The sequence below is a fragment of the Mycteria americana genome, chromosome 1 (genome assembly GCF_035582795.1).
Source record: "Mycteria americana isolate JAX WOST 10 ecotype Jacksonville Zoo and Gardens chromosome 1, USCA_MyAme_1.0, whole genome shotgun sequence".
NCBI classification, from domain to species: domain Eukaryota; kingdom Metazoa; phylum Chordata; class Aves; order Ciconiiformes; family Ciconiidae; genus Mycteria; species Mycteria americana.
In genome coordinates, this window is record NC_134365.1 from 30,650,054 (window position 1) to 30,670,056 (window position 20,003).

Here is a 20,003-nt window from a genome sequence, read left to right on the forward strand (position 1 = left end):
AAACAAACAGTAATCACAGAAATAGCATAATCTTCCAGAAATCTGAGGGTGGAGAGTTTGTCACATGTACCTCAGTTTAACAGCATTTCATAGCTTCCTTTTTTCCACAGATTTGTTTCAGCACTGTTTGAAATTGTCAGTCTTTAACACCTACAAAAACCTGCAGCAACATGTCACATTCTCCTAATGGTCCTTCATTTGTTCCTTGTTGCCCTTGTTCAGCTCTTGGCTAGGTCTACTCTACCGTTCTTCACGTGCTGAGGTGGGGGGTGGTTTGAAAATGCCCCAAGTGTGGAAGAAAATGGATTTCTAAATCAGCGCAGTTTTTCCTCAATCTCTTCTCTATTTCTTTTTTATCCCTAGCATTTTGCTTGCTTTTAGGATCATTGAGTTAACCACTGAATTATCTTCAGTGATTTCAAAGTCTCAGAGAAGTTGTGAATCAGGTGTTAACGTACCAGACAGCGGACATACTCTTTGTGTTCACTCCCATGCGTGCTACTCTGCATTTGTTAACATTGAATAGCGCTTTTTTTGTTCAGTTCACTCAAATACCATGGGATTATTCTGCAATGCTTCAGTTGGCTCTCCTGCTTACCACTTGGGGAAAAAAATGTGTATTGACGGCAAAATTTATCACCTAGCCCCCTTGCTATTTGTGTCTGTGGTGAACAGCACAGGACCTAGCTCCCTATGAGAACAGAGCCTTATAACATCCATCCATTAAGTTTCTGCCAAATCATCCTGTCACCACTGAGTTTTCCTCTTCTGCCTAATGGAAAAACTGCATGACTGTTATGCAAAGAGATATCCCAAAGGCTTCACAGAAAGCCCACCCAACTCAGGAACTAAGAAAATCCCTCTGTCATTCACAGAACTGACAGCTGACACCATGTTGTTCAACCTTTAACAGGACAGATAAAATTGTGGCCTTTTACAGCCAATTCAGAGCTAAAAAATGTAGATTAATAGAAAGGAGAGACTAGAGGAATATATTCTTTGAAAACAAAGACTAAGAAGCACACCCAGTTCTTCAGGGGAAAAGAAAATGAATACTTTGAAGACTTTTGACAATGAGATGGTATAGTAAATGATCTGGATTATGCAAATTAGTTTCAAAACTAGAACAAGCACTATTTTTTGTTATAAGCACCCACAGGATACCTAGTGCAATGGACTCCTGATCCCTGCACCAGAACTCTACACACCATTACAACAGTGACAAAAGAAAATGAAAAAAAGGCTGCCTGTTATAGAAATTATATGGCTTTATTTTATTTTAAGTGTTGTTACAATATAGACTAGTTAATCTTCACAGCTAATGAAGCAACAGGCTCAAAATGGATTCATTTTCCTTACTGGAACATTTTTAGTTTCAAATACAATTGTTCTCAACTCAAAACTAATGTTAGTTTGCACATTAAGTAAATGTTACACCCACAGAGTTATAATACAGACTATAGCGGTACAGGCAATGTACTGTGCCTGCACAATCACACATGCAATTATCACAAAGCAATATGCTGTGCAATTTTACGGCCAATACAATAGATGTGAGTATCAGAAAGAAAAGGAAGGAAAGATTCAGCATTTGAAGATGAGTTGTGAAAGGCAAAGTTCTCAGAGATGGTTTAGCCAGTGTAACAGCTTGCTGCCACTAAGAAGTGAAAGGATGCCTTGCTATCCTGTCTTTCTCCACCTTATCCTACCACTCCTAACCACCTACTATTGCCCTTCTGCTTGTGCTGGCTCCTATGCTTGCCAAATCCTTTGATGAGTGGATTCAGCTCTTTGACCAGACAGAACTACTCACTTCTTTCTTTTTGCTCAATAATGTTGAAAATGCTCACGGAAGAGTCCACAAAGTGCAAGAGCAAACTAAGGAGTGCACGGTGAGAAGCAGCAAGATGAAACAGGACCTTCCTCTTCTCATCTCAGCTTCCTCTTCTCTTCTCAGCTTAACAGCCTCAGCCGTTTCATGTAATTTTACCATAAACACACCTTATAAAGCGTGCACGGTTCCTTCAAAAGCATTACACACAAAGGAAAAGAGAGCACTAAGATTTTATCAATGTGCTTCCTAACAAGGACATGCAGCACTGGCTTCAGTTTGCAAAACCAACTGTCGTCAGCGTAGGCATATGTAACGCACTAAACGCAGCAAGAGCTGTTGTGCTCAGTTCTTCTTGGTTGCACATCTGAACTATGTGCTCTGACTAGATCTGGGGACAAGTTGAACACTGCTGCATAGATTACATTTTCTAACTGGAAAGTGGAGGTACTGGGGTTCAGACCAACGAAATAACTTCACTGTTACAACTCCTAACTCACATGGCTTGGTGCTGGGGTGCAACCTGCAGCCGTGACTCAAACGCCAGAGCTCAGGCAGAGGCAGATCCCTCCAGCAGGCAACCAGCAAGCTGAGCGAGGAGCTCCCTAAATCGCTCTGCAGGGAATGCTGAGGAGAGGGGCACGCGTACTCTTCTTTTTGAAGCTTTGCCACATAAAAAGGAATGAGAGGCACAAGACCAGAAGGAAAGGAGATAATATAAGTCCAAAGACAAGGGTTTTTAACTAGGGAAGAAGAAATCTAACTATTTTTTAAAACATTAAGCATTTTATGATCAGATGAAAAATACTCTGAAAATTCAAGACTGCACGTAGTCTGCGAAATGAAATTATGAAAGAGGAATTAATACAAAATGGCTTGAGACATGTATTTACAGGTTTCATGTCATTTTTTGCAGTTTATGGCACAACAACAAGGATTTAGGTTGAAAAGTGTATTATGTAAATATAGACATGCAGAGTATATATTTATAAGCCCACTGTTGGTAACACAAGGATAATGAAACAAAATAAGAACATCTGCTGGAATGTTAAGTGTCTTTCTAATTAAATCCAGTAGTTGAATGAATCAATTCATTACCAACAAGTCTGGTTTATTATCTCATTAATACAGCTGGTTAATATTATGAGGAGATTAGCACAAGAACTTGAAATGATCCTAAACCAAAAATGAACACAACAAAGATATACAGGCAAATAAAGGAGTCTAAACAATGAGTAAAAGACTGAGGTTTTTTTAGACACGTGGAGAACAAAGGGGAGAAAGAACGACAGGAAAACAAAAGACACCTAGCAAACCTGGCACTCCACACTAACAGCATAACAGATGCCGACTGGAAAACAGAAAGGCCGAGCACCCTCCCCCAAGCTCACACTGATTACATGGCAAAACCATTTAGTTACCAAGATGACCAAACGCCCAGATATGATCCATTAGGGAACCAAGCTGGATTCCTATAGGTAATTCTGCACAAAACAGTGCTGCATTTAAAACTCTTTGGGAAATGAGTAGTTTTAAAGCTTTGTCTAGTATTCAAGTTTTTTTGAGCTATAATGAGAAAGCGTACCGAGAAGCACCGGCTTGACACTTGAAATGCACATGACAGCTTCCCTGTTTTGCAGCCTTGGCACTGCAGCATCTATTTGTTGGCACAGCAGCATTCCCTAATTTGTGGTCATATTCTTGGAAGAGATTTTATACTGATTACAGGATTTTTCCTTTGTTTTCTAGAGTATGAAAGATGGATGACTAATGACTTGCCAAATAAATAGTATTCAAAAACAAAAGTCAGAATAATGGAAAGAAAACACCCTGTCATCATCCTCACCAATTCTACATGCAAATACGTTCCTTAGTGAAAGAAGAATCAATGTACATAACAATTTCCTAGCTCTATATATTAAAGCACCCAAGTACTTCTATTAAGTTGAATTATCATTGTGTCTGAGCTCATGAGGAATTATTTAGCTATTACTTCTGCTTGTTAACGCACTATGACTGATATTTAGTTAAAATGTCCATGTGCTCTAGGAGACGACACATCCTGCAGCTTCCCCCAAGATCAGTCAGTCTCAACCCTGCCCAGTTTTTCATTGAATGCAAATGAGCACTTCAAAAGAGTACTTAATCCTACAGCTAAACCTTGTCAGGTTTACAGAAACTGTACATATTCTGAGGCATCCACTGTCTGGGATATGAGAATTTTGCTGCAGTCAAACGACAGTTTTAAGAAAAGCTGTGAGTTACCAAATCCTAATATCTCAGGACAAGAGTTTCTATAGAGCAGGTGTCTGCTGGGAGCTGGAACTAACAGAAATACAACTGTGCTTAATAGCCATATTTAACAGGGCTGCTCTGTCGGGGAGCTTAGGATGTTGCAGTTTCATTAGCATTAACAAGTGTTGCTATGGGTACCGGAGCACAGGCATCAGAATACAAGTGAATAGAAGGAGTGGGAAAGTGATTAATAAAAATGTGAACTGTTGGAATTTTAATAAAACAAAACCAATGTGCTTGCCAATAAGATCATGTTTAAATAATAGACTACTTTATTGCCCAGTTCACCAGCAGGTATATGCCACTGCTCATCATCTTTCTGCTTAAGCCCAGAAAGACAAAACCCTACATTAATAAAAATAAAGACCAGAGCAAAACCGCTGTTCTCACATTCAGAGGGACACACACACACACACAGATGAAAGTGACCCTAATAAGTATTCATAACAGTATTTAAGTGCTGAGGTTAATATGCAATTTATAAATATTTAACAAACTACAGACAGGCTGTGTGCAAGCTCAGAGCCACATTATACCTCATTTCTGGGTAAATGGCACGGACTCACATTAGTGTAACTAAACGCAGGGTTTGGTATCTTGGTCACAAACATGAAATTGTATTTACCTAATTCAGAATGAAATTCTGAATAATTTTATTACACCCTTTAGAGCTACTCTGATTTCCTATGACTGCTGTTAAGCAAAATTAGTACCATTTCTGTTTACAGAACACCCAAAGGGTGAAATGGCAGTATTGCATGAGTATCTGTGTTGTACTCAAAATACAAAACCAATTCCTACTCTTAGCAAAACTAGGAAAACATGTCTTACCCTAATTACCAGAAGAGTGTATGTGTACCCATTTTTTCCCCACCTTCCCTGTCCAAAAGTTGGAATGAAAAAATGCGCAGCAGCATTAATTCCCACAAGTGACAATCCATGTGACTATTAATTAACAGCAGAACTTCTGCTTTGCTGTTTCATTAAACAGTGAAGGCTGTAGTTTGGACTCTACCTACAGCAGGTAATTCCCTTGATTTCAGCAACATCTTCAAAATATCTCCTGAGTCTTAGTATATCCACTCTCATCTGCTTTTGTCAGTCAATAAATTCTGATTCCTTTGGAGGTGCTTTAGGATTTACTCATGTTGCTTCCCTCCCCTATGGATGCTGCTCTGGGCTCGCGTGCCTATTCCCTATGAGCTGCCTAGCTCATAGTGCCTAGACTGTGCCTATTCCCTATGAGCTCCACTGCGATGGGTATGCGGTTTTTCATTACTCCCATGGCTAAAACACATTCTTGAGTTTCAGCACGCCGGTCTTCCACACCTGTGGCTATAGCTTCCTTTCTAACCCCACTCTGCTCGCTCCTGCAGGATGCCCTTACCAGAATCTTCCTCCTCTGAACACCTTCAGCACTCAGATCTCCTCATGGGTGATCAGGAAACCAAGTTCAGTTTAATTACTTTATGCAATTTTCTACAAAATGTAATTCTCATTTCCTTCTACCCCTCTTTCCATTCCCTGCCCGCTACCCAGACCCCTGCAGTACAGACGTGGCATGCGTATGATTTACACCACCAGCCATCAGTCTCCCTTCATCCCCTAGCTCTCTCCTGCCAAGAACACTTGTTTATCTTTACCTTTGTCATACGATCTCCCCAAAGCTTTTCCCTTCCTGAATTTTGGCTTTGGATGAAGTTTTCCTTGCAATCTCCGTGGTTAGTTCTACAAACATTTATTTGTGCAAACATTTTGCTTATGTGAACGATCTTACTCAGTTCAGCGGGCTATTTGACTTGTTATTCACCTCAATGTATTTGTAAGATAAGAACCGTATATCATAAATACATGGAGGCTGTCTTAAAGAACATCTATAAAGAGCTACATCCAGCTACACTTTTTTTTTTTTAATAGAAAAGCAATAAAGCAAATCAAGATGACTCTGAAGTGGTACTCAATACTTAGTGGTCTTCACTGACATTTTCTCTGTACTTAAATGTTTAATTTTAAAAATTGGTATTTATGAATCACTTAGGCTTGTATGAATTATTATACTGATCTCCAGAATAATAGGACACTTCAACAAAAAAGATATTTTTGAAGTAAACAATACCGATCTTTTCTTGTTGAGTGTAATCACATGACATGGTAGACTTGGAGAGCTGAGGTCCACATTACGTACTAAAATCAGGGATTAGGAAGCAATGATTAAACCTTGCCCTATTATCTGGATAGATTAACAAGGTAATTATGTAGCCTGAAACTCAGAATGTTTAGTTACAAAGAAGAGGAAGAAAATATCCAACACAAGAATTTGTAATGGAAGGACAAAAGTGATCATTTAGATTCTTCTTTTGTACTTATCACTCAAATCTAATTAATAAAAATGAGTAGCTTTTTTCTGTTTAACTTGCTATTTAATACAAAGGCATATCAAAGACATCATAATAAAGCATAAACAATGCTGTTTTAAAGTTGAGGTATAAAGACTAAATTTCTGCTATTTTCACATGAAAACTCACTACTTCAAAAAAAAGAGCACAATTTTGTACCAAGCTGATGAAGACTGTAGTTCTAAAACTTTAAAAAATATGCACTGGAAGGTGTCACAAGTAAAGGTGTGTATGCAGATTTAGTACTTGTGTATGTTACCACTGCCACTGTTCTGCTGACTGCTCTGCAAACATTAGCAAGCTGGAAATAGGAATGCCCTAGTTTCCATTTACTGTGATTGTGACCTTAGCTCTTCCACAAAGAAGAGGTCTTAACAGTGTGTTTAATAAGGATAGTAATACTTCTTTATTGCTACAAGTTACTAAGCCTAGTATCTTTCATGCCAGCATTGCTATGTAAAACGTGTTAATTAGTTTACTCTCTACTTCTTGTTATAATTATTTAGTAGAGATCAATAATTCTTTATTACAAGGATTTTCCTTATCTTTTCTCTTGTCACCTGTCCTTTTCCTGTAACAGGATTCAATTCCCAAGCACATTTATCCTTTTGATGTTAAAAGGATTGCCTAGTGGTCTTTTTAAATTATTGCTTTACATTCTGCAGTTAAAGGAAAGGCTGTGTGATTTTCCTTTAAAAACCTAAAGCCTGCTTTAGCCATTCCTATGAGAAACCCCCATGTCATTATGACAAGAATTTTTACCATGCTCCTGACTAAAACGTTTGCATCACAGGGTTTATAACTGTTTTCCACTGGTAGACATTCCTTCAAAAAGGCAACTATTTGAGAAAAACAACTAAAAATAGTGTGAAATTTTCATTTTAAATGTCACTAATTTTTTTCAGACTTGTATAAATTAGAACTAACCTGAAAGTGCATCCTGAGAAGTCCCATTTCTAGGATCCTGATGTATGTGGGTTTCACACCGACAGAACAGGTTGAAATCTCTCTCAGGTATTCTGACGGGCCTTCCTGATACTCAGAAAGCCTTCAAGGCTGAATTGTTTAACCAAATTTTCTACTTAATGAAGAATCAGTATGAGGAAGAGGCCCTGTGGTGTTAGAAGCTCTGTGGTCTGTTGCTGCTTTCTCAGTGAACTGGAGCTTTTCCAGATGGAGTGCAGCAAAATAAGTTGTTTCTACTTTTAGAATCAAACCTCCATAAATTGGTATTCAAACTGGAAAAAACAATGGCTGAAAAGGAAAGTTCATTATAGCACGCAGTGATGCGGACCAACACAGTTCAGCCTAATTGATATCTTCGCTCACGAAAACAAAGCTTTGGCTGTATTTCAAATAATCCACTATTTATACTCTTTATAAATAAATTTTTGAAAATTAATTTCAGAGGAAAGTGTTTTCAAGTCAGAGCTCAAATATTAATGTCTTACAGATCAAAGAACATCTCACAGCAGGCTATATCAAATTTCTATGAGCATATTCTGACTTTGTAGCAGAGTTTGAAATAAATATTTTTGTGATACTGGACTTATTTCTCTTGTCCTTCACACATTCATTAAACATATGACACCGATCTTGACTTCTTAAGTATGATATACACTTACTAACTGATACTGCTAATGTAGCTCATGGACATGGATGGCGAAATAATTTAAGTTAATTTCCTCAAGAAACAGACTTAGAATGTTACAATTAGTGATACAAGTTGTTTATGGTTTTCAGGCAACGTTTTGCTAACTGTATAAATACATGCAGACTCCTGAACATTAAATTAGTACAGTAATAACACAGGCTGCATGTTTTCACCCCATATAGGACAAAATCAAATTAAAACCTCAAGCAGGATGTTTTGTGTTACATACCAGCCTTCAGAGAAAAAGCTCTATCTCATTTATTCATGCATTACTGAGTCATAATAAAATTCAGTGCTGGCACACTGGTCAAGACAAATGCTAGCAAAATGCTCCAGTGACAGCAGTATCACTTATTACTGCACGCATTTGTTTCATAACCATTCCTGTTTTCATATTGTGAGTCTTGCGCACTCACACCATGGGACCGCCGGGGCTGATCTGGGGCACACACCACGAACTTTGGCAGTGGCCGTGAATCGCAGGATGCTGCGCCGTGATTCCCTGCACTACCCACCAGCCCTGCCCCTCTTCCTGCACCTCTCAGCGCAGCTCTGACCCACACGAGTCCTGCAGTCCCTGATCATCCTCCAGCTGCTTTGCACATTGGCTGCGCTTACAGAGCAGTTTTGCTGCACGTGAACCGGATTCATCTGGAGTCCAGATACGTAGAGAACGCATCCCAACCCCTAGAAGAGATATCTGGGTCTAAACCAAGGGGCACTGCTTCAGAGAGCTTTGAAACACCTGTACATTGAGGCTGTTTGGTGTGGGAAGACTGACTACACGTAATCCGAAGCAAAAATGCCAAACCATGTAATATAGTTGCAAGGACTGCGGCACCAATTGTCTTTACCTACTGTGCCTTATTACTTGCTCATGTGGACAGAGCCACACTGTACCATACCAGCTTGAGAGGTTGAAACAGATGGCAAATCCAGTTCTAAAGCTTCTATACCAGAGGGATAAAGAGGAGGCTTTTAACCTGCTACTACTACACAGGGCAAGAAGCAGAAGTAGCTACTCCTCGGGGACAGAGCCACTGATGACAAATGGGAGGATGACATCTCAATGAGCAAGAATCAAACAGAAGCAGCTGGGCCTTTTCACACTGGTCACTGTCTGTCAGTCATAAAAATCAAGAAAAATACATGAAAGTGGAAAAAAAGACCATTCAAAAGAGATGGTCCAGTGAAAACACTAGGCAAAAAAATCAAAAGGAAAGCTCAAGAAACCCAGTTGAAATATATTACTAAGAACAGACAGGTATCTGTCTGAGAGTTTTGGACCACTGAAGCCACTGACAAAACATCTACAATTTCTCATTTACAGGTCTACTATAGCAAAATATTAGGACAGAGTGGCAAACAAGCAGTGAACATGGAATTACCTGCTGGGAAACCAGGCCTTGATACAAATGATCAGACGTCTGACTGGCAACTATACCGTTCCCCATAGTGCCAAAACATTAAAAGTTGACAGTTACTGCTGTACACTGATGATCTAAAATCTTTTATAACCAGAGAATAAACTCAAGCAAAACACAATGCCCTTTTCATTTATTTCATAATTACAATTTGACTGCCATAACATGTAGCATGTTTTGAAAAATCAATAAAGACTCCAGTTGAGCACTCCTGGCTCCATACCATAATCAAACTATCAAATATGGGTACTATTCCTGTATGAAGCAGTTTGAGCACTCCACATTTGTAGAGCAAAAAAGTGTTATTGTTTATACTACAGGGCATAAATCTACTGCCCTACCAAGTGGGGCAGAGAAGCTCCCTAACACGAAACTGTATTGCATAAATAGACACATGCACTACGTTTGTACTCTTCTGTAGTACCTGGCATATTCTTACTGAGGAAAACTGCTCGCACACCCCCAAATTACCTAACCCTACCATTTAGCAGTTTGGCATTTTTCAAAAATTCGCACATCATATTGCAAGCTAAGCAGCACAGTTTCAGTCTGGTTATGCGGTTTTAATGGTACTGACCAATACGTTATTTAATTCAACAATTATCAGGTCATTGGACACTAGTTTTTTCCGCTCAAGTGACTGTAATTAATTACTGATGACTCAAGACAACAACCCTGCAAAGAACCCACACTTTCACGTACGCATTCCCCTGACTTCAGTGAGACACCGGTCAGGATGATGTGCCCAACGCTTCACAAGTGCAGACCTGCTTTAAAGTTGCACAAAACTTACCCCATTTTTTCCCTCCCAGTTCTGCAATGTCATGGTCTTTCCCACATTGTGCGGGGCCTTTATTGATGCAATATTTAAAACTATTTTAAAAGGTCCATAGAAAGACATTCAAATGCTTTCAGGCTTTTCTCCTGGCTTCAGCCTGCTGGGAGTTTGTGGATAAGAATGTGAAGCAGAAGTCTCAGAGAGAGTCTGGGAGCAGCTGTAGTTTTAGGATGCAGATGTTCACGCAAAGATGCAGAGTTCTAGCAGGGGTTGAAAGACAGGACATGGTGGAAGGAAGCACACAGGGCTGGGAAAGGTTATGAAGGCTGTTTGGACAGACAAGAATTTCACCTATACTGAAGTTAAAATACTTAACGCTTGTAATTTCATAATATTTAAATCCTTTTCTTCCTTTCCTACTGTTCGCTTTTATCATAACCATATCCTAGTTTAAACCCTGCATCCCTTCATCAGGAAAGCTGGCTAAAGACTCAAAGGGAGAACTCTATCACCTGTTTATACGGCAGGCACACCTTGTGGCAGGCATCATTGGCGACAAGGATTTACAACTTTGGTGGTCTTCCAGGAAACCAGTACTCCCCAGTAAAACCAAACCAAAGCAGTGAACAAGGTGTTTCAATAGGCATAACAAACTACCCTGGCATCTGTGTTACACTTAGAACATTCAAAAAACTTGTAAAACACCCCTAGTCCACACCTCTACATCTAAATAAAATATGTGCGCATCTATTATTTGTTCAGGTAATGAGAAAGCCTTTTTGGGTAAGAATCAGGTATTTGCTAATATTGAGACAGTTTAAAGGTCTTCATCAATCTGTGGATGGATGAACCACCACCCACTGTTGCTCCACCACAGGTAACAGAAGGCCTGAGCAGAAATTTCAAACAACTTAAAGGCTTTAACATGCAAACAAGTTATCATGTTTAAGCTGTTCTGTGGTCCACAGGCACATGCTCACCAGGTAGTCTGAAGCGGCTTACTTCTCAAGGAGCTCCAGTTATTATATAGAGCAACTGATACTTGGTAGTTTGCTCATGTATCAAAGCCTTTACCTGCTACTGAGCAGGCAAGCATTGGCTTAGATTACTGGAATTAAATACAGTTGTATGTCCACTAGTAGGCAGTTAAAGAAATTATATCTAACAAAGATAAAGGCCATCCACCTTTGGTTTTAAGCTATGAAAGTTTTCTGAATCCAGAGAAAACCAAATAGCAAGCCTTTATTGGGTATTTTTGGAGAACATAACATATCCTATGCCTTGCATTAACGGGAGCTACATATTCATGCCGAGGTGTAGGGATGCCCCTTTGTCTTCAGATGAAATACAGTGCACATTTCTAACACCATTATTTGTAGAATTCCGGCAGTATCACTGGCAGTTCAGATCTGTATTACCAAGCAATACAATCCTTTACTTATTTTATTAATCCATTACTATCCATTTAATGAAATACTTAGTTTCACTTGTATATTCTCCCATCATCATTTTTTTAAGAAATGTGCTGTGAAGGCTAAAAACACTAAAATCTTACTGTAACAGTTACATGAAAGGATTTTGCCCTTTTACTTTTCAAACACAGAAGCACATAAAAGGTGATTTTACCAATAATAACTTAGTAATTTCCAGTCCTCCACAAGATCCATTTGCCTATCAGATAACTGTTTAAAATTACTATGAGATTGCATTTTTAATTAAAAATCACAACAAATGCTCTTAAAACATTTTTAAATAATACTGTTTTAGGAGGTTCATTCTTGTAATCATATTAAAATAGATTGTGTTGCACTTACAGAATTAATTGGTGAACCTGTCCTCCAGGTGTAATTGCTGGTTGTTCAGTTCACAATGATTAACCTGTGTCAAACCAAGATCCTTTACAGAGCTTATAATGCCTACTGGTAGAAGGAATCCCTTCTCCCCCTCTCCAAAGTCTATAGTATGGTGGAAGCCCCAGGTCTTGAAATCCTCCAGCCTCCACTGAACACATAGATTTAATATGAGAAACAGATCATCGGTGCTACTCTAGACGCTTGGAAGTGCCTTGTGGGGGAACAACTGAGGATGCAACCACAGGTGTGAACATTTGGAACTGGACAGGGTTTTAAGGAAGGGTACTGAGCAGGATACCAACCTCTAAAACCATCAAACAGAAATGGGCAGATACAGGTGAGCTGGGTGAGCCCATCAGGCTAATGTCTGAGGAACTCTTATGAACAGACAAGAAGTAGCAGCTGTGTGCTTGGGGCAATGGCTGCTCTGTCACCTTGCTGGAGTTTTCACCCGTAGCAGCGAGCAGCCAGCAGCTCCCTATTCACAACCACGCATGCTGTGGATGTTTGAGGAGGAAGGAGGTAATCCGCTCACTTGAGGCTGATCTTAATAGGAGAGGTAGTATAAGGATGTGTGGGATGGGAGGGCATCTGGTTCATTACTTTATTTGGTTAAGGACTATTCAGTATAAAAGAAATAACAAATAACAAGGATGGTGGCAGATTACACACAAACAAATGTTAATGAGCAGGTGATAACAGAGACAGTAAGTCATCTTTGGTCACTACAGGAACTAATGCCATTAAAGGAACTACTCAGACACAGCCTTGAACAGGTTCAACCTGAACTTTGTCACTGATAAGAAAGGGGAAATGTGATTATCATATGTGTTATGGTATATTTGAGGGTGTTTGTGGAACTGCATGAAACTTGCTATGGGATATCAGAAGGGGCTTGTGGGATTATGTATAACTTACGGGAAATTTAGAGGAGGAGCCAAAGGCAGAGAAAGGGAAGGATGGGGGGAACAAACATGAGAAAACGGAGGCAGGGAGTGGGGGCAGAATAAAAAGGGCCAGTTGCATTTAAACAGGCTGCTGGTGGGTACGCTTCTCTGATCAAACCCTGCACCTGATCACCACAGTCTTTCCTATCTTCTTACTAAATCCTTTTCTTAACTACTTTTTTGTGTAATTCACCCTCTGTCCTATGTGTGATACTGCTGCAAGGTCTAAGTGCCAGCAACTGCAGAAGACGCTGCAGGTCTCAAGGTCTGCAGGTCCAGGAAGCAGCAACTAGAGGGACCATGGTGTGTCTATGTTTTCCTAGTGAATTTAACCCTGTATGCATGTGTGTGTATGTGTAATTTGCTAGCAAGGTTCAAACTGGAGTAGCCAGTGAGTAGAAGGAGACCTGTATCTGGAAAGACTCAAGGTCTGAGTCAGTGGGTGGGCAAGGGGCCCGGGGTCCAGCCATGGGCAGAGTCGATGCCTGGCAAGGCAGTCCAGCCAATGGACTTGGAGACTCTGCTAATATTTGAGGGATCCATGACTGCGGGGTACATGCGAGACAAGTGTGAGTGCGTGTATCCATTTTGATAGCCAACACCAAGTTGGATTTGCTAGCAAACAGGAGGAAACCTGCACTCTGAGTAAGAAGGCCCAGGCACAGATACCAGACAGGTTTAAAGGCCATGGTAATGTTCAAGGGATCCATGAATGTGCATGTGCTTCTGAATCAGACAGTGAGGGTGTCTACTCAGTGTCTACAGTATTTTCACTAGTGCACTTCAATCCTGATCAGTCTTTGCCACCCCAAATGGGATTCAAAAGTACCACCCTCCTTAACCCTCCACATCTTGAGAACTGGCTTTAGGGCAAGGCACAGCCACATATATCGCTGCTGTTGCCGTTTCCCTCCCTGCCTGGCTCTCCCAGGGAAAGGGAATCAGAAAGGGATTAAGAGAAGTTTTGCTTTCTGGGAGAGCCATAAGTGGCCAGGGGCCGCTGCTGGGGAATTCCTTTAATCGCTCCTCCAGCAGGGCTACCCTGATGCATGCATGAGCTTTGTCTAAGGTGCCCTGCAGCACAGTACCCTCTAACACAGCTTGCAGTAGCAAATGTGAAGGAAGCTGTCACTACAATGCTGTTGTCAGGAGTTACCGATAACCTGGGGACATATTAAAAGTAGAAAAAGGGAAACACTTGTCCGCTCCCCTCCTCACTTCCCCGCTTCCAAAACAGAAGAGAAGCAGCAACACGGAGGCCAAATCCCATCTGTGTTTTAGCACACGGGACCCCAGAAGTGCCTCACTTCCCCCCCTCCCGAAAGTTTTTGGGTGAACTTTTAGCTACCAAGCTCAATAGGCAGGAGAGCTACAGAGAAATTTCATCTTTCTGAGTCCTAATTTGCTCCTGCCTAAGAGCAGAGGTTATGACACTGCTGAGAGCCAGGCACCTCATGTGGCAGTCATGCTTTGATGCTTTGCGTTACAGCCTTTCGTGCTGTTGTGACTCCATCAGGCCTAATGAAGTTTAATCCTAGGGAAGAAGGTGCAGGGACTACAATGAGAGATCACACATGTGGAGAGGCAGGAGTCGTTTGGTGAAAGGGGATGATACACAGGAATTACAGGTGGAAAAGCATAAAAAATTAAAAAAAACAAAAAGAAGAAGAAAACGAAGAAGTATGGAGAGCAGGGCTGAAAACAGGATCCAGAAGCGGTTTGTGGATGACAGCTGGTGAGATGCATGGCAGCAGGACGGGAGCGGTGGGACCAAAGGAGGAGCTGTGGGCAGCAGAGGCTGGCGGTTTGGAAGGGAAAGGGGCAGGACAAAAGGAGTACCCAGGCTGGGCATGGGAGAGAGCAGGGGCAGGAGGGACCGAATGAATGTTGGAGAGTAACCCACTGAGGAACTGTCATTAGAGTGTCAGAGGGGCCTTCTAGAGGCAGATGACAGCTGAGGAACAGAGGCAACGAGCGAGAAATGAAAAGCAGGCTCAAAGCAGATGAGAGGACAGTGTGAAAGGCTGGAGAGCCATGAAGGACAGAAGGGGTTGGTGCAGAAGTGAAGAGACAAGCCCGACCAAGCCCTTTTTTTGCTGACACACAAGCAGATGGGGAAAATCATGAAGAAGTTTATAAAGAAAATTAACTGGAAGCTAAAACGTCCATCAAAACCTCGGGCTGGCGGAGGCTGGAGTAGCAGAGGGGATACCCTGAGGGCGCGGCGATGAGACGGCAAGCCCAACTTTGGGCAGCCGAAACTGAACACAGGGCAGAAAAGGTGCTAAGATACACAGGGTGATGACTGGGCCCTGGCCTGAGGTTTAGCTAACATGAGAAACTACTGGGCACGACATGAGAACTGGCTGAACATAAATAACAGAGGGAGAAGCTGGAAAAAGTTGCCGAGAGCACGATGAGGAAGGGCTGGGTTTCAGGTAGTTAAGAGGGGGGTTATGTGAGAGGCGGCTGGGCTTCACAAAGGCTTGAGGGGGACAGAGGTGGGACCTTTTGGGGAGTGAAATCTTGCAAGGCACACAGGGCTGAGGTAATGTATCAGTGATACCGTGAGAGGCTGAGATGGCTCATGTAAGAGCATCAGAAATACCAGATTTGGTTATGCATCAGCTAGCAAACATCAAGCTGGAGCAGTCGGTGAGTAGGAGGAAACCCTCACCTGGAAAGACTCTGTGTCTGAGCCAGTGGCTGGGTAACAGGCCCAAGGTCCAGGAATGGATGTTAAACAGACCTAGAGCCCACTTTGATATTCCAGTGGTGTGTGAACATGGGGGTGCTTGTGAATCTAAAGAAGGACACATCCATCAACCCGGACGGAGAAACCTCTTGGGTCTGAGAGTCCATGGGACTGGCTTCCAGTAACCAGGAAAGAGGGAACCCTGGATCCCAGAGTCCACTGGGTTGAGCGGCTCTCACAGCATCCTTAACAGAGAGAACTTAAGAGTTGGGCTAAAGAAGTGATGCTTATAGTATCGGGAACAAAACAACTTTCACTAAACTACCTTTCACTAGGTAGCAATGAAAAAGGTAGACTTGTGCAACACCAGTCAAACTTTAGTTTTCCACAGTAAACTGAATTCCCTTAAAAATGGGACACAAGAGATAGATGTGGAAGGGATAAGAATAAAATGCTGTGCTCTGGCATGGTATGCTCCAGCAGCATGGTATTAAAAAGCATTTGAGCACATAAAGACCCTGAGTAGGAAACTGTAACTGTCAGACTGCCGATGAAACTATGAAAGACACACTTCCAGAAGAAACCTCATTTTAAAATCCACTGACAGATGCTGTAAGAAATGTTGATATGTAGCATAATTAATGTAGACTGAACAAATTGTACTGTGGACAGTGATATGTTTATCAAAAGCCACTTGGTGAAGGCTGCTGGAGGGAACTAATTAGAAAGCAACACAGTCCTGGATTAGAATATAAAAGCACAGGCTTTCCTGTAAATAGGAAACGGCAAGACAGGAAAAAATATGTAATTTAATTTTCCTATATACTGCCTCCAAAGAAGTGACATGCCTTCTCAGGTGCACATGCAAGTACAAGGTGTTGCTAGAGCAAATAGCTTTGTAGAAATGAAACCTCTGAAAGAATAAGGATTTTGCTCAGAGACAAGGAAATGATAAATATTTTTTAGGGTGAGGTATTTCTTTGCTCACAGACAATGTGATTTATAGTATAGGATCTGTTTACCCTAAGCGACTGGGTTCTAAATGAATAATTTTGAAAAGGCTATTTCAGCTATTGGGTAGTCCTGTCTTTGTTCAAGGGAAGAAGAAAGATGGGCTCTGAGCCTAATACAAACATGCTGAAGTCAGTCATGGTTAACATGACGGACAGCAGTTAAAAGGCTGTGGCAGAATTTCAGGACTCCCAGCCAGCATGTTGGCAGCTCTCTCTTATAGAGACAGAGATAGCTTGAATGTACGTGGAAGTCTATAGGCTGAGGTGGAAGTAAATTTAGCCTGGCATCTATTATTTTGATTTTCAACAGTGACTTTTACACATCCCCTAGAGACTCCAAAGGATCTGCCAGGGGATGCAAAGCAAGTTTGGGAGCAAAGACACTGAAAGTTCACTAATCCTTTCAATGTGTGTTTGAGCTCACTAATAGGAAAGCAGCACAGGCCTCTCAATTCCAATGGAACAAACTTTTTTTTTGTACTGGTGCCAATGTCTTTACAAGAGTTACCTGGAAAAACCTCAGGGTAACCTCATCTCTAGTACTCCACACACCTATATACGGTTTCACACAGAAGAATTGCACAGGCAAAAGTGACCGTGCTTTTCAACACTTCAAATGGCACAGCTTTGCCTCTGGGTGCAATTAGACCAGTGTGGAAGTGCTCTAGAAGGGTCTGGCTTTTCGTGTAGGAGAGGCTCACACCAACACACTGCAACACATAAATAGAGTACTGCTTTAACTACTAGCATAAATAAAGTGATATTACTTTTACGAACAGAAGCAGGGTGCATACTAGAGAAACGACACAAAGGTCACTTAAAAGATCACTCACCACCAAAGTTTGACAACTAGAAGGATAAACACGGAATAAGTGCACTCTAACTCTAGGTTTGAAACTGCCTGCTTGCACGTGACTCTTCCTTCTGTTGTGTCCTTCACACTATCGGTGACTTAAAAATTCACATAATTTGACAGTAGAGGCTAAAAGCTAACCTGTACTGAAAAAAAATTAAGCCACTTTCCTCTCTTAAATGTGAAAACATTAAACTCTTATTTTTTTGTTCAGCTTAAACTGAATCATCCCATAAAATTTCTAGTTACCAGAGTAATGATTTGATTGGAGAACACTTTTTTAAAACCAGATGTACTCATCTTAGAGACAACCTGTACCTGGTGAGGCCTGCAGAGCCACATTGTATCAACGGAGTTTCCCCCTTTTTTCTGTCTGTGCCTTCCCACAGGACCAGAAGATGTAACTCAAGCTCTTGTTCCTGCCTCACAACGCCCGGGTTTCTCTCACAAGGATCAGTTCAGCCTGAGGATTTCTTGCAGTTTACCTACGGTGAGCTCTAGCTAAGCTGCTTCCAGAGGGGCATAGACACATAGGCCTCTCGGCAAGGATGGAGACCTCGCTGTTCTTGCTGCTTACGGTGCCTGACATCCCTGGCTGTCACCCCTGATAGTCCATTTGAGCTCCCCGCTGTACACCGCCTGCTTTTCTTTATCTCTGTGCATGTATGTGCTGAGATACGGTTATGTGAGAAGTCAAAAAGCCACCCAGACCAGCAGCTCCATGTCCCACCTCTCTGGCACACTGCCGGCACCAATTCCCTCTCCAGCACAACTGGCTGTTGAAACCTCTCCCTGGCCCCACAGCTTCAGGTGCCAAACGCGGGGCTTTGCTAAGGAAAGGAACGGCACCAGCAGGACCAGAAGAACGACTTACGTCCCTTGTAACCACCGGGAGGGGGGGACGGGGCCGCGCGGGGCTCTCCCCGGAAGCCCGCTCCGACAGGAGACCGGCGGGGCCCCCAACCGCGCCGGGCCCCGACGGCTCCCGGCTGTCCCACACGTGTCCCCCGCTCCCCACCCCCGGTGCCCCGCGGAGCCGGCCCCGTCCCGCCGCCCGCGCCTCCCCGCAGCGCACTCACCGCCCCGCGCCGGCGGCCCGTCCGCCCCGCGGGACGCTGCCATGGCCATGCCGCCGCCGCGCCGCTCCTCCCGCCCCGGCGTGAGGCGGCCTCCGGGAGCCGAGCTCCGCCCCGCCCCGCCCCGGCGGGGAGCGCGGGGCCAGCCGGGGCTCGTAGTCTCTCCCCCGGCCGCGGGCGACGAGGGGCGCGGCCGCGCCGAGGCACTACGTTCCCCGGCGTGCAGCGGGACGGGGCATATAAGTGGCTGGCGGCGAGCGCGCTTCAGTCAGTCACTCAGTCACTCAGGCAGTCAGTCGGTCCGCCCGCCCGGCCGAACAATGCCTTCGCCGCCGGGGCCGGGCAGCCGCGGCTGAGGCGCGGCGGGAGCAGCCGGGCAGCGGACGCGCTCGCCGGCCACCGCCGCTCCCAGCGGAGGGGCTGCTGGCCGGCGGGGGGGCGGGCGCACGCACGCCGCGAGCATGTGGATACCCACGGAGCACGAGAAGTACGGCGTGGGTGAGTGCGTGGTTGAGAGCGAGCGGGGCAGCGCGGGGGGCGAGGAGCGGCGCTGCTGGCGGGGAGCGCATCCCGCGGCGGAGCGGGCTCGCCCCGCGGGGCCGGCGTGGGCTGCTGCCGTCCCCCGCGGGAGGGGGGGGGGCAGCGCCCTGCCTGTGTGCGCGGCCGGGGTCGGAGGTCCCGCCGGGGTCGGGGGGAGCGGCCGCTTCCGCAGGGGCGCAACAAAGGGCGGCCGATGCCCGAGCCGCGGCTCCGGCGCCTCCCGCCGCTGCCCTGGGATGGGGCCGGTGCCCCGCCGCCGAGGCGGGCGCTGGGCTTCTCCCCGCGGCGCTGGGTGGGAGGGCTGGTGTTTCACGGGGAACAAAGCAGCCTTAAAAAATACCGCTGGGAGCGGCGGCCCGGCGGGGAGCCGGTCTCCGGCGGTGGCGGCGGCGCCCCGGGGAGGAGCGGGAGCAGGAGCGGGGCCGCGGGCATTGTTCGCGCGTCGGGGGTTTGGTCCCTGCTTCAGTGGGAATCAGACAAAGTGCCGCTTGCGGGAGCCGCGCTTCCTTGCCTGTTTATTGAGCTCTGCCCGGTGCAGGGCTGTGAAGCCCGCTGATGTGACTTAGGAAGTGATCAGGGAGGCTCACTGATTTTTTTTTTTTTTTTTTTGACACCACCTAGTAAAACCGCCGGTACGCGGTGAGCTCT

The 20,003-nt window shown here is 43.9% G+C and overlaps 2 protein-coding genes across 6 annotated transcripts in view; one reads left to right on the forward strand and one right to left on the reverse strand.

Moving 5' to 3' along the window:
• ZNF277 (zinc finger protein 277) overlaps positions 1-18,948 on the reverse strand; it is a 64,808-nt gene extending 45,860 nt beyond the window's left edge. For 4 of the 5 annotated variants that reach the window (XM_075493901.1, XM_075493919.1, XM_075493911.1 and 1 more), the window contains exon 1: positions 18,819-18,948. In XM_075493901.1, coding sequence (XP_075350016.1) covers positions 18,819-18,867 — 49 coding nt within the window. In that variant the 5' untranslated portion in view covers positions 18,868-18,948. Of the gene's footprint in view, positions 1-12,192; positions 12,277-18,818 lie in introns of those variants that run through there. The other variant, XM_075493923.1, reaches the window with a different exon arrangement.
• Positions 18,949-18,967: 19 nt separating this feature from the next.
• Positions 18,968-20,003, forward strand: part of DOCK4 (dedicator of cytokinesis 4) — a 262,201-nt gene continuing 261,165 nt past the window's right edge. Inside the window, exon 1 of the mRNA XM_075493937.1 lies at positions 18,968-19,313. Within this exon, the coding sequence (XP_075350052.1) occupies positions 19,277-19,313 (37 nt within the window). The 5' untranslated portion in view covers positions 18,968-19,276. The remainder of the gene's footprint in view (positions 19,314-20,003) is intronic.